Source organism: Scyliorhinus torazame, chromosome 6 (assembly GCF_047496885.1).
Source record: "Scyliorhinus torazame isolate Kashiwa2021f chromosome 6, sScyTor2.1, whole genome shotgun sequence".
Classification (NCBI taxonomy): domain Eukaryota; kingdom Metazoa; phylum Chordata; class Chondrichthyes; order Carcharhiniformes; family Scyliorhinidae; genus Scyliorhinus; species Scyliorhinus torazame.
The window spans coordinates 100,296,564-100,310,667 of record NC_092712.1 but is presented as its reverse complement, the minus strand read 5'-3'; the positions used below and the strand labels follow the sequence as shown (position 1 = coordinate 100,310,667).

The following is a 14,104-nucleotide window of genomic DNA, read 5'->3' as shown; positions in this document are numbered from 1 at the left end:
TTCTTAGGCTATCATAAACTGCAGTCAAGCACATGAAGTGCTAGTTGCACTTCTGTTTAATAGAACATGTCAGAATTAATAACATTACGAACTTCCTTTAGTTAACACTTTTCTATTTATTTATAGGATATCAATCACACGGGTTACAGCTGATATCTCCCTTGCCAAACGCTCAGTGTTAAATAATCCCAGTAAGCATGCAATAATTGAACGTTCTAACACCAGATCCAGCTTAGGTAAGTAAGGTGCATAATGTGCCATGTGGTTTGGTTTTATTTTCAATCCAATGCAAAAAGGGGAGACTGGGTCATATAGTTGATAAACAAAGTTAAAACGTACCTGAGCTTATGTTTGTATTGGCATGCCCAAAAATTGTGGAGTATGTGCTTTAGAACGTGGTGTAAGTCTGTTTGTTACAGAACAGTGAATTCCTGTTCACCAAAATAAACTGGTTGTTCTAAAACCTTATTTTCTGATCTGACTTGGGGTGCGATGCGCAGGCACTCCGGGGTGATTCGGAGCTCCATGTTCCCACCCGTGTTCTTCAATTGAGGAAGTGACAAGAAGGGATACTAAAGATAGTGCAGTAGATGTGGTGTTCATGGATTTTGGCAAGGCATTTGACAAGGTCCCACAAGGCTGATTGGTCAAGAAAGTGAAAGCCCATGGGATACAGGGCAATGTGGTAAACTGGATAAAAGGCTGACTTAGTAACAGGAAACAAAGGGTAATGGTCGATGGCTGCCCTTGCAATTGGAAAGTGGTTTCAAGTGGTGTTCCACAAGGCTCGGTGTTGAAATCCTTACTGTTTGTGTTATGTATTAATGATTTGGACGTGAACATGGGGAACTAGATTGGGAAATTTGCAGACAATGCAAAGATTGGCTGAGTGGTGGACAGTGTAGAGGATAGCTGTAATCTCCAGAATTATATAGATGGATTGGTGGAGTGGGCGATAATGTGGCAGAATGGGTCCCGGAGCTGGTGGGAGCGAGATAGGGCATCGGATGGCTCGTTCAGCTTTCCGGGACGATACAAGATCTCATAATTGAAGGTGGAGAGTTCGATCCTCCACCGCAAGATCTTGTCGTTCTTGATCTTGCCCCGCTGTGCATTATCGAACATGAAGGCAACCGACCGTTGGTCAGTGAGGAGAGTGAATCTCCTACCGGCCAGGTAATGCCTCCAGTGTCGCACAGCTTTCACTATTGTTTGTGCCTCCTTTTCCACTGAGGAGTGGCGGATTTCTGAAGCATGGAGGGTTCGGGAGAAGAAGGCCACGGGTCTGCCTGCTTGGTTGAGGGTGGCCGCCAGAGCTACATCCGATGCGTCGCTCTCGACCTGGACGGGGAGGGACTCGTCGATGGCGCGCATCGTGGCCTTTGCGATATCCGCTTTGATGCGGCTAAAGGCCTGGCGAGCCTCTGTCGACAGGGGAAAAGTAGTGGACTGGATTAGCGCCCGGGCCTTGTTGGCGTATTGTGGAACCCACTGGGCGTAATAAGAAAGGAGCCCAGGCAACGTTTCAGGGCTTTGTCACAGTGGGGGAGAGGGAACTCCATGAGGGGGCGCATGCGTTCAGGGTCGGGGCCTATCACTCCATTACGCACTACATAGCCCAGGATGGCTAGACGATCGGTGCGGAACACGCATTTTTCTTTGTTGTAAGTGAGATTCAGGGCGTGAGCGGTCTGGAGGAATTTTTGGAGATTGGCGTCGTGGTCCTGCTGGTCGTGGCCGCAGATGGTGACGTTGTCGAGATACGGGAACGTGGCCCATAAACCGTGCTGGTCAACCATTCGGTCCATCTCTCGTTGGAAGACCGAGACTCCGTTCGTGACGCCGAATGGAACCCTTAAAAAGTGGTATAACCGCCCGTCTGCTTCGAAAGCAGTATAGTTGCTACTGACAGATGGGGAGCTGGTGGTAGGCGGACTTGAGGTCCACGGTGGAAAAGACCTTGTACTGTGCAATCCGATTGACCATGTCGGATATGCGGGGGAGAGGGTACGCATCTAGCTGAGTGTACCTGTTGATGGTCTGACTATAGTCGATGACCATCCTCTGTTTCTCCCCGGTATTAACGACTACCACCTGGGCTCTCCAGGGACTGTTGCTAGCCTGGATGATGCCTTCCTTCAGCAGCCTCTGGACTTCGGACCGCATAAATGCTCGGTCCTGGGCGCAGTACCGTCTGCTCCTTGTGGCGACGGGTTTGCAATCCGGGGTGAGGTTCGCAAACAAGGAAGGCGGTTCAACCTTGAGGGTCGCGAGGCCGCAAACAGTCAGTGGGGGTATAGGGCCGCCAAATTTAAATGTTAAACTCTGGAGATTGCATTGGAAGTCCAACCCTAGGAGTGTGGGCGCACAGAGATGGGGGAGGACATACAGCCGGTAATTTCGGAACTCCCTCCCCTGCACCGTTAGGTTAGCGATGCAGAACCCCGTGATCTGAACGGAGTGGGATCCCACCGCCAGGAAAATGTTCTGGGTGCTTGGCCGAATTACGAGGGAACAGCGCCTTACCGTGTCCGGATGAATGAAGCTCTCCGTGCTCCCAGAGTCGATAAGACACGGTGTCTCGTAGCCATTCACTAGGACTGTAGTGGTTGCAGTCTGGAGCGTCCGGGGTCGCGACTGGTCGAGGATTGTCGAAGCCAGACGTGGTTGTTGAAGTTGAGCATCGTAATCAGGCAGTATGTGGCCGTCTGTGTCGGGGTCCTTCAGCCAAGATGGCGGCGTCCACGGATCGAGCGCGGTCGGGGGTGGACAAAATGGCGGCGCCCATCTCTCCCTCGTGGCATCCGGGGTCCAAAATGGCGCCGCCCGTTGGTCGCACGTGGATCGCTGGGGGGGCTGGGTCTGTGGTCCCGTTTCATCCCCGGAGATAGCGGCGACCCCGCGGGACTTGCACACCGTCGCGTAGTGGCCCTTCTTCCCGCAGCTTTTGCAGGTAGCCGGGGGGGGGGCCGGGCAGCGCTGCCGAGGGTGTTTCGGCTGGCCGCAAAAATAGCAGCGGGGCCCCCCCCGGTTGGTCTGGTGTTTTGGCCGCGCAGGTTTGCGGGGGTGGGGGGGGGTGTCGGAGAGTCGACCGCAGCGGAGGTCCACGGTGCCCAAGGGGCTGTAGTGCGGTCGGGGGCGTAGGCGCGGGCGTTACGCGAGGCCACATCGAGGGATGCCGCCAGGGCCCGAGCTTCGTTAGGTCCCAGAGATTCTTTCTCCAGAAGCCTCTGGCGGATCTGGGAAGAGGCCAAACCTGCCACATACGCATTGCGGACCAGGAGCTCTTGTGTGTTCACTCGCTGATACCGCCAGGCAGTTGCAGTTTCGACCCAGGATCTGCAGGGCGTTATAAAACTCGTCCAGCGATTCCTCCGGAAATTGTCGTTGTGTGGCGAGCTGGTAGCGAGCAAAAACCTGGTTGGCGGGCCGGATGTAGATATCCTTCAGCGCGGCGATGGCACCGGTGAAACCGTCCTCGTCCTCGATAAGGAAGTAGACGTCAGGACTCACCCTGGTATAGAGGACCTGCATCTTTTGTTCGTCTGTCGGTGTGCCGGGGGCCGTTCAGAGGTAGCCCTCAAAGCATGCCAGCCAGTGCTTGAAGATAGAGGTCGAGTTAGCTGCTTGGGGTGCGATGCGCAGGCACTCCGGGGTGATTCGGAGCTCCATGTTCCCACGTCGTTTTCTTCAATTTAAATTCTGCTTAATAAATTGTAGCACCGTCAATATGACGCGAGGCAGGTTGAGGTAATGTCAATTGAAGGCTTTATTAAGCAGAACTTTATCCCCAGCAGCGTGGTTACAGAATGCAGCTGCTGAGGGAAATGGAGGGAAAAGCTGGGTTCTTATACCGGCATTTCTGGGTGGAGTCCAGTTGGTGGCAGATCCTATCAGGACCTGGCATCCCTCCACCAATAGCCAGTCGACACGTGGTGTACCGTATTACCCCTAATACATACCACCACACAGGTTCTCCACGTGGCGTACACTTTGACGTGTTTGGATTGTGATCTTTCTCGGTTGTTCACCTTTGCGTCTCATTGTGTCAATATTTCAGTAGTTCAAGGAAGAAGGGATGAGGAAAGGGAAATAGACGCGGCCTTGTCGGTTTTGCTTGCATCCTGGAAACAAAGAATTATTATTTGAATACATCTGCTTTTTTTGTATTCATCAGCAATAAATCATAGAACAGATTTTCTGAATCCTCACCTGTCAAGCCAAGGAGTGGCTAATTGTAGGCAGAAAGTTCACACTTTTAATTTGCTAATTTGCACTTGCTGCAGGGCACTTGGTTTGCCATAGACAAGGATACAGAACATTTATCCAAAAGTGGTAACCTACATTTGTTCAATTATTCATGATTTTCAGTTCAACTTCACTATTTTGAATTGTGTTTGTCTCTGCTGTAACACAGGAAAAAACAGTGGAGGCTCGCGGAAAATGTCATCCCATGACACAAATCCCGTTCCTTTTTCCCATAATAATGACCAATAATGATGCCATGGGAAACTAGAAAATGAATGCTTAAAACATTCACCTGATAATTGTTGTGGCATTTTATCATGGGCATTAAGCCATTTATTTTAAACGAGTCAACTTATCTGATAAAGCAGAGAGTAAGATCTCAGGCCAATGACTTAATGTTCAATCCCACAGTACGATTTTGGAGTTTTGGAAATTAATGCATACAAAGTCTATCTAATAGTATTCAGCAGTCAAAGTGGTGCTAATTCAGTAAAATTATAACTGCCATTGATTTTGATTGGTGCTGCTATTGACTGTTTTTCAGAGGTCTCGACAGATATACATAAAAGTCCCAGGGTTTATAGTGTGGGGTGAGCAATGTCATAAGTCACCCTCAATTTACTTGCATTTCTATGCCAGAATGAAGGTACACTGGAGATATACTTTTACTGTGGTGCAAAAGTTCAGGAAGATCCATCCCAGGGTTGCAATGAGCAAAAATCATGCATAATAGACTGACGTTATCATCCCATGTCATTTAAATTCTAGTTGATTGGCAAATGTTTAAGTTATTATTGAAGATGCATGAAAATGCAGCAACTTTTTCACTTTCCAGCAGTACAAATTTTAAATGTTCATTGTTACATTTCCCAAACCCTTCCTCGCCCCATTATCTGAAGAACTTGATTGACATTGTTGTTGTTCCTGCCAAAGGCATGATGTCATTAGAGTCCCAAAATGGCAGATGTCCAAGCATGCACCAGTGTGCCACTGAAACCAGGGAAAAAATACTAGCAACTTTCAACTTCCTATCTCTCCCCCATTCTCCACCAAAATCAATCAGCGAAGTTATCTGCCAACCAGAACGGATTTGTTTTCTTCTTTGTAAAGTACGAGGAAGGGCAAAAAGAGAGCAAGTTTGTCTTATACAGCGTAAACTCCGGCTTACAGTCAGCAGTACTTTTGGCCCAAAGCTTAAGTTTGTCTTTGGCAACAAAAACACAAAAAGCAGCAGCAAAGCATCTCTTCCACTCAGTGCCTTCCTTGGCCATAAATCGTGTCTGGCTAGTGACAGAACTTGAGCATCAATATGAAGCTTTGAGTTTGTGTCCTACTTGCCACTAATATGGAAATTTCATGACTGTGAAGGAGTCAAAGAGTTTGGTGGAATATAGTTGGCACAATCTCAAAAATGGAACATTTGGATGTTTTGAGTGTTCGTCCATTGTTTTTGTCATAAGTATTAAAAATGCCAGACTTGCCAATTTAATACATAAGATTGCAAACAAACATGTATTTTCCCTCCCCGATTGTTAGGAAATTTCCTCTGGCCTTCCCCAAATTAAGCTAATTGATTTGCTGTTTTAATATGATGTATAGTTTCACCAATTTAATTAGTGCTAAAGGATGGAAATTACTGTAGAATGAAATGCATTAAATATTCAGCTGGTTATTGAAGGAGCAAAAAGATATTGACATGCCTACTTGGTAAAAGGTGTGCAGATTTTTAATGCTGCCCTGCTGCCTTTTAAACTCTCTTGATCTTGTTGTCCATTGCTGTCATGACAGCAACACTGAATGCTATCCATCACAGAATCTAGGAATTGTTACAGCACAGGAGGAGGCCATTTTATCGTCATATCTGCCCTGGCTAGTTAGTGGTTTCACAGGAAATTCATAGGCATCTGGAAGTATTCTTGATGCTGAAAGAAGGAAGGAATCAGAGAAATTAGGTACTGCTGCATGATGAATCCTCCTCCAACTTAGTTGTCTAGGTATTGCGTGTTAGAAATCTAGGGCGTGATTTTAGGGCCACACTGTGCCTGAATGGCAGCTCGCCATGGCACATCGTGGCCGATAGAAGCCGGGAAACCCGCTCCCGGGATCTACACGGCTCGCAACGCCTCACGAGATCGAATGTGATCTCGCGATATGTTTGTGATACAAGTCCCACCCATTGTGGGCAGGATCACTTTTTAGCAAATCTGCATATGAGAGTGAGACAGCGAGTCTCACTTTAATATGCAGGTTCAATCCGCAGTTAGGGAGGCAAATGCAATGTTAGCATCCATGTCGAGAGGGCTAGAATACAAGACCAGAGATGTACTTCTGAGGCTGCATAAGGCTCTGGTTAGACCCCATTCGGAGTATTGTGCGCAGTTTCGGGCCCCGTATCCAAGGAAGGATATGCTGGCCTGGGAAAGGGTCCACAGGAAGTTCACAAGAATGACCCCTGGAATGAAAAGCTTGTTGTATGAGGAACGGTTGAGGACTCTGGGTCTGTACTCGTTGGAGTTTAGAAGGGTGAGGGTGGGATCTTATTGAAACTTACCGGATACTGCGTGGTGGGATAGAATGGATGTGGAGAGAATGTTTCCACTTGTAGGAAAAACTAGAAGAAGAGGACACCATCTCAGACTAAAGGGACAATGCTTTAAAACAGAGATGAGGAGGAATTTCTTTAGCCGAGGGTGGTGAATATGTGGGACTCTTTGCCGCATATTGCTCTGGAGGCAAATCACTGAGGTAGATAGGTTTTTGATCAATAAGGGGATCAGGGGTTATGGGGAGAAGGCAGGAAAATGGGGCTGATAAAAATATCAGCCATGATTGAATGGCGGAGCAGACTCAATGGGCCGAGTGGCCTATTTCTGCTCCTGGGTGGGATTCTCTCAGCCCAGGCCGGGCCGGAGAATTACCGGGATGGGCACGAATTTCACCACGTCGCCGGTCCACCGATTCCCCAGAGAGTAGAGAATCGGCATCATTGGCGCCGGTCGGGGGCCGCTCTATGCAGCCTCCTCCCCCCCCCCCCCCCCCCCCCCCCGGGACGATTCTCCGCCCAGGATGGGCTGAGCGGCCACGTAAAAATAGCCGAGTCCCGCCGGTGCCATTCACATCTGCTCTTACCTGGCGGTGACCTCGGCATGCATGCATCCAAGGGCGGCCTGGTGGGGGGTGAGGGGGTCCGACCCGGTGGGGGGCATCCGCTATGGCTTGGCCTGCGATCGGGGCCTACCGATCGGCGGGCGGGCCTCTCGGGCTGGGGGCCTCTTTTGTTCCGCGCCGGCCCCTGTAGCCCTACGCCATGTTGTGTCGGGGCTGGGGCGGAGAAGAGAGCCACTGCGCATGCGCGCATTGGCGCTAGTCCCACTGCACATGCGCGCATTGGCGCTGGTCCCACTGTGCTTGCGCAGACCCGCGGCGCCCATCTGCCGCTGGGATCGGCAGCTGGAGAGGCGTGGGTCGCTCCAGTGCCATGCTGGCCCCCTATAGGGGTCTGAATCGCTGCTCCTGAGGCCATGTTGACGCTGTCGAGAAACGCGACGGCGTTTACGATGGCGTCAACACTTCGCCTCAGGATCAGAGAATCCCACCCCAATGTCTTATGGTCTAAAATGGCCACCATAATGGCGGTCGTGCCTGGGCACCGCCTCACTCCCATGGGATGGGGTCACCTCGGCCGCTCGGCCTGTTTTCCCCTCTCCAACCCAGCCTGCACGGTCAGTGCCCGGGCCAGCAGCCCGCAGCTGCTCCTCTCCATGTCCTACCTCTTCTCTCTCTCTCACTCTCTCTCTCAGCAGCCACCACGCCAGATTCACGATCTTTGAGAGCACAAGTGAAATGCATGGTCGGGAACTCGGCTCATTGGAGGCGGAGAATCGCGGCTGGGCCCACTAATGATATGCAAACAGTGTGTGTTGCATTTACGGCATTTTTGTGGTGCTGGAGATTCGGAAATTGGCGTGAAACTGGCGTCTGGCGCGAATTTGACATCGGAAGCTATTCTCCGCCCAATCGCGTTTCCCGATTTCGGCGTCGGCCGACGGAGAATCTTGCCCGGGGTTTCCTGTACAATGGCCATATTCTCCAATATTCCAGGAGAGTTCTCCATGAGGATGTGAGTCTGAGGTGCAGACCCTCCTACAGTAGTGGACATCGAGAGTCTTATTTCACCACGATTATCAAGATTATCTCAGGAAGTAGGGGAAGAGTGTTAATTCCTCTTTCATAATATTGTACACATATCGGGTGCAGGGGAGATTAGTATCTTTCCAGGAGAAGGAAGATTGGCAAATATTTCATAAATATTAGCTATTTCTACTGTGTCACTTGATACTGTCTGAACTGTTTTAAAACACTTCCAGCCGTTTCAAAGTCATCCATGAAACCGAAGAGTGGGAAAGAATGGGGACAGCCAACAATGGAGGATTTCAGCCAATGTTGAGTGGGATTCTCCTGTCCCCCAGCCCTGTGTTTCTCGTCGGCGCGCCATTTGCCGGTGACGGGATTCTCTCTTCCTGACGCTTGTCAATGGGAGTTCCCATTGAAGCCACCCCATGCTGCCAGGAGGACCCATGGACAGGAAAAGAGAATCCCAAGACTGGAGAATTAAAGCCAACGTTTACTAAACACGCTTACCATTCCATTTCTTTTGAACACTTCTGTTTCATCAGGATATATTAACATATATCTTCCCTTTCTTAGAGATATTGTGGAAGGCAGCAAGCCAGGGCCAGTGCATCTAGTCACTCCAGTAAATCACAGCATCATTCACGCACTCACTCTTCGCCTTGCATTTTCAGTCTGGTGTGTCATGTTGTAATTAGCTAGGATATCAAGCACCATTGGAAAAAAAATAGGATTGCTCTTGTACAACATGTTAACAATGGTGAGCAGCATGGCTGTAATGGGTACAGGTCACGGTGATGTGTTTTGAGACACCAGCATGTCAAGAGTCTTTTCTAATGTCCACTGATGTCGATACAGATGGTGGAAATCCAGCAGAGCTAAGCTGCCTATGCTGTTGCAAAGTGTTGTAGCATGTTAATTTCAAGGCTTGGCTATAATAAAGTAAAATCTACGTTTCCTATTGAGAAACTGCGATCAGCCACATTCTGCACATGTGCCGGAGAGCCGGTGCTTCTTCCAGGTGCTATGATGATAGCACCAGTGTTAAAATTTATTGACAGGTGAGTTCAATGGTAGCAAAGACAAGGTAGAAACATACAGCTACTTACTTAAAAATATGATGAAAATAAAAACACTAAAGTAGCTGTCTGATGCAAACTGCGCTCTACATGCTAACAGTGTGCTAAGTATTATTTGCAGGACCTACATTGAATTTTTGTAACACACAAAGGACAGGAAAGAAATTTATAATGCAACAGAAACTCTCTAAAATTAGTTTTAGAATCTTGCAGCTTTGACTTCACAATGAATATGTATTGGGTGTTAAGCACTTAACCCAGAAAATATTCTTCTGATAGCTCATTCATTATTCAGTTCATTAATATAATTGGTACGACTGAAGTGTTTTATAACTGTTTCCTTAACTGCTGTTCTTCAGAACATAAACAAGGACAGTTGCCTTCAGCTAGCACAGGATGGTTGAATTAATGTAGATTTTGCAATCAGTTATGCCCAGTCTGAGAGTTCAAATGGTTGTGAGGTTTTTGAGAGACCTGCAATGCCCAAACTCTGCCTGTTTTTGAAATAAAAACAAAAAAATGCTTGAAAAAATGGGTCTAGTTGGCAACACCAGTGGAGAGAGAAATAGTTAATATTTTGAGTCCAATGGTTCTTTAGAGAATTATTAACTCTGTTTCTCTCTCCCAGATAGTTTCCCCAGCACTTTCTGTTTTTACTTCAGATTTTCAGCATCTGCAGCATTTTGTTTTTATTCTGTCTATTTTTGCCCCACCTCGTTCGTTTTAATTACCCGATGTTTATTGAGTCACAGTAACAGGATTGCAGAAACATTTTTTTTTTACTGCTCTCCACATCCGCTTAATTCTTTGACATTAGTTTTGATGTTTCCCACAGTGCACACTATTTTCTTAGCAACAGAATGGCGGTACCTCTTATAGCTCTTCACGACAGTTGAATGAATGGCTTGTGCTGACTTGCTTGTTGGTGTTTTCCTTCCTCTGCTTGGGGAAGGTTTCAACTTTGACACTACCCCTTGATGTTATATTAGGACTAGGATCAGAATCTCTTCTAATACTCTGTACACCTACTTCCTAGTAAATTAGGACACTTATTGAAGTCACTGGTGTGCTGCCTTTCTTTGTCTCTCTTCTTTAATTTCTCTCTTTCAACTGCTAAAGACAGTCGGCGTGATTTCACCCCCACCCCTCCTTTGCTGGGCATGAACCAAACGCGTATATTTAAACAGTCTTTAAACTCAACCCATTCAAGGTTGGAGTCTTCTGGCTCCTGGGATTCACAGACCTCAAGTGTAGGGTGAGGCCACGAATCAGTACACCAAGCAGAAACCAGACGCTAGGCTATATGGGTAGACATCAGGAATAAGAAGGGTGTAGTCACAATGTTGGGGGTTTACCACAGGCCACCCAACGGAGCAGATAGGTAGACAGATTTTGGAAAGGAGTAAAAGCAACAGGGTTGTTGTGATGGGAGACTTTAAATTCCCCAATATTGACTGGGACTCACTTAGTGCTAGGGGCTTGGACGGGGCAGAGTTTGTAAGGAGCATCCAGGAGGGCTTCTTAAAACAATATGTCCAACTAGGGAAGGGGCTATACTGGACCTGGTATTGGGGAATGAGCCCAGCCAGGTGGTAGAAGTTTCACTCGGGGAGCATTTCGGGAACAGTGACCACAATTCAGTAAGTTTTAAAGTGCTGGTGGACACGGATAAGAGTGCTCTGAGGGTGAATGTGCTAAATTGGGGGAAGGCTAATTATAACAATATTAGGCAGGAACTGAAGAACCTAGATTGGGGATGGATGTTTGAGGGAAAATCAACATCTGACATGTGAGAGGCTTTCAAATGTCAGTTGAAAGGAATTCAGGACCGGCATGTTCCTGTGCAGAAGAAGGATAAATACAGCAAATTTTGGGAACCTTGAATAACGACAGATATTGTCGGCCTCGTCAAAAAGAAAAAGGAGGCATTTGTCAGGGCTAGAAGGCTGGGAACACAAAGCCTGTGTGGAATATAAGGAAAGTGGGAAGGAACTTAAGCAAGGAATCAGGAGGGCTAAAAGGGGTCACGAAAAGTCATTGGCAAATAGGCTTAAGGAAAATCCCAAGGCTTTTTACACGTACATAAAAAGCTAGAAGGTAGCCAGGGAAAGGGTGGGCCCACTGAAGGACAGGCGAGGGAATCTATGTGTGGAGCCAGAGGAAATGGTCGAGATACTAAATGAATACTTTGCATCAGTATTCACCAAAGAGAAGGAATTGGTGGATGTTGAGTCTGGAGAATGGTGTTAGATAGCCTGGGTCACATTGAGATCCAAAAAGACGAGGTGTTGGGCGTCTTGAAAAATATTAAGGTAGATACGTCCCCAGGGCCTGATGGGAACTACCCCAGAATAGTGAAAAAGGCTAGAGAGGAAATTGCTGAGGCCTCGACAGAAATCTTTGGATCCTCACTGTCTTCAGGTGATGTCCCGGAGGACACTAGAAAGACAATGTTGTTCCTTTGTTTAAGAAGGGTAGCAAGGATAATCCAGGGAACTACAGGCCGGTGAGCCTTACTTCAGTGGTAGGGAAATTACTGGAGAGAATTCTTCGAGACAGGATCTACTCCCATTTGGAAGCAAATGGACGTATTAGCGATAGGCAGCACGGTTTTGTGAAGGGGAGGTCGTATCTCACTAACTTGATAGAGTTTTTCGAAGAGGTCACAAAGATGATTGATGCAGGTAGGGCAGTGGATGTTGTCTATATGGACTTCAATAAGGCCTTTGACAAGGTCCCTCATGGCAGACTGGTACAAAAGGTGAAGTCACATGGGATCATGGGTGAGCTGGTAAGATGGATACAGAACTGGCTAGGTCATAGAAGGCAGAGAGTAGCAATGGAAGGGTGCTTTTCTGATTGGAGGGCTGTGACGAGTGGTGTTCCGCAGGGATCAGTGCTGGGACATTTGCTGTTCGTAGTATATATAAATGATTTGGAGGGAAATGTAACTGGTCTGATTAGTAAGTTTGCAGACAACACAAAGGTTGGTGGAATTGCGGATAGCGATGAGGACTGTCCGAGGATACAGCAGGATTTAGGTCATTTGGAGACTTGGGGGAGAGATGGCAGATGGGGTTTAATCCGGACAAATGTGAGGTAATGCATTTTGGAAGGTCTAATGCAGGTAGGGGATATACAGTGAATGGTAGAACCCTCAAGAGTATTGACAGTCCGAGAGATCTAGGTGCACAGGTCAACAGATCACTGAAAGGGGCAACACAGGTGGAGAAGGTAGTCAAGAAGGCATATGGCATGCTTGCCTTCATTGGCCGGGGCATTGAGTATAAAAATTGGCAAGTCATGTTGCAGCTGTATAGAACCTTAGTTAGGCCACACTTGGAGTATCGTGTTCAATTCTGGTCGCCACACTACCAGAAGGATGTGGAGGCTTTACAGAAGGTGTGGAAGACATTTACCAGGATGTTGCCTGGTATGGAGGGCATTAGCTATGAGGAGAGGCTGAATAAACTTGGTTTGTTCTCACTGGAACGACCGAGGTTGAGGGGCGACCTGATAGAGGTCTACAGAATTATGACGGGCATAGACAGAGTGGATAGTCAGAGGCTTTTTCCCAGGGTAGAGGGGTCAATTACTAGGGGGCATAGGTTTAAGGTGCGAGGGGCAAGGTTTAGAGGAGATGTACGAGGTAAGTTTTTTATACAGAGGGTAGTGGGTGCCTGGAACTCGCTGACGGAGGAGGTGGTGGAAGCAGGGACGATAGTGACATTTAAGGGGCATCTTGACAAATACATGAATAGGATGGGAATAGAGGGATACGGACCCCGGAAGTGCAGAAGATTTTAGTTTAGACGGGTAGCATGGTCGGCGTAGGCTTGGAGGGCCGAAGGGCCTGTTCCTGTGCTGTACTTTTCTTTATTCTTTGATGACCATGTCAGGTGACTGAGGCCATTGGAGCCCCCGGGTGGTCAGGGACAGGGCATTGCCTGATGGATGGGGGGGGGGGGGGACCCTCATGCATGCGTGGTTTTGGGTGGGTGGGGGCAGACACGGACATTTAGTGATCGTGGGGGGAGGTTGCCTCTGGGGTCAAGAGTTGGGGATGTTGCCCATGTCTTGGGGGTGGGTGGGGGTCACGATGACGATGTCTGTGAGTGAGGGTGTATGGGACCTTCAACTTAACTTTGAGATCAGGGCACCCTTTAAAAATCTGAAGGTACCAGCAGAAGAAGCTCCTGGAGAAGGTGGAGGACCTAGAAAATAGCTCCCGCCGGCAGAACCTAAGAATTGTCGGGCTCCCGGAGGGGTCCGAAGGAACGGACGCTGGGGCATACATCGCAGACATGTTTGTGAAGCTGCTGGGGGATGGGGCATTGTCCCGGCCCTTGGATGTGGATAGGGCTCACAGAGCACTCACGAGGAAGCCGCGAATGGGAAACCCCCCGAGGGCAATGGGGGTGAGATTCCACAGGTTCTCGGATAAGGAGTGCATTCTACAGTGGGCCAAGCAGTCACGGAGCTGTAAGTGGGACAATTGCATCTTGCGGGTTTACCAGGACCTGAGTGTAGAGATGGCCAGGAGGAGAGCAGGCTTCAATCAGATCAGGGCGATCCTTTTTAAGAAAAAGATGAAGTTTGGACTGTTATACCCAGCCCATCTCTGGGTCACGCATGAGGTTCAGCAA

General features: G+C 48.3%; 1 protein-coding gene across 9 annotated transcripts in view; it reads left to right on the top strand.

Moving 5' to 3' along the window:
• The window catches only part of LOC140424913 (voltage-dependent L-type calcium channel subunit beta-2-like), a 656,293-nt gene that overhangs the window by 617,613 nt on the left and 24,576 nt on the right, over positions 1–14,104 (top strand). For all 9 annotated transcript variants that reach the window (XM_072508564.1, XM_072508560.1, XM_072508566.1 and 6 more), the window contains one exon: positions 127–236. In XM_072508564.1, coding sequence (XP_072364665.1) covers positions 127–236 — 110 coding nt within the window. The remainder of the gene's footprint in view (positions 1–126; positions 237–14,104) is intronic.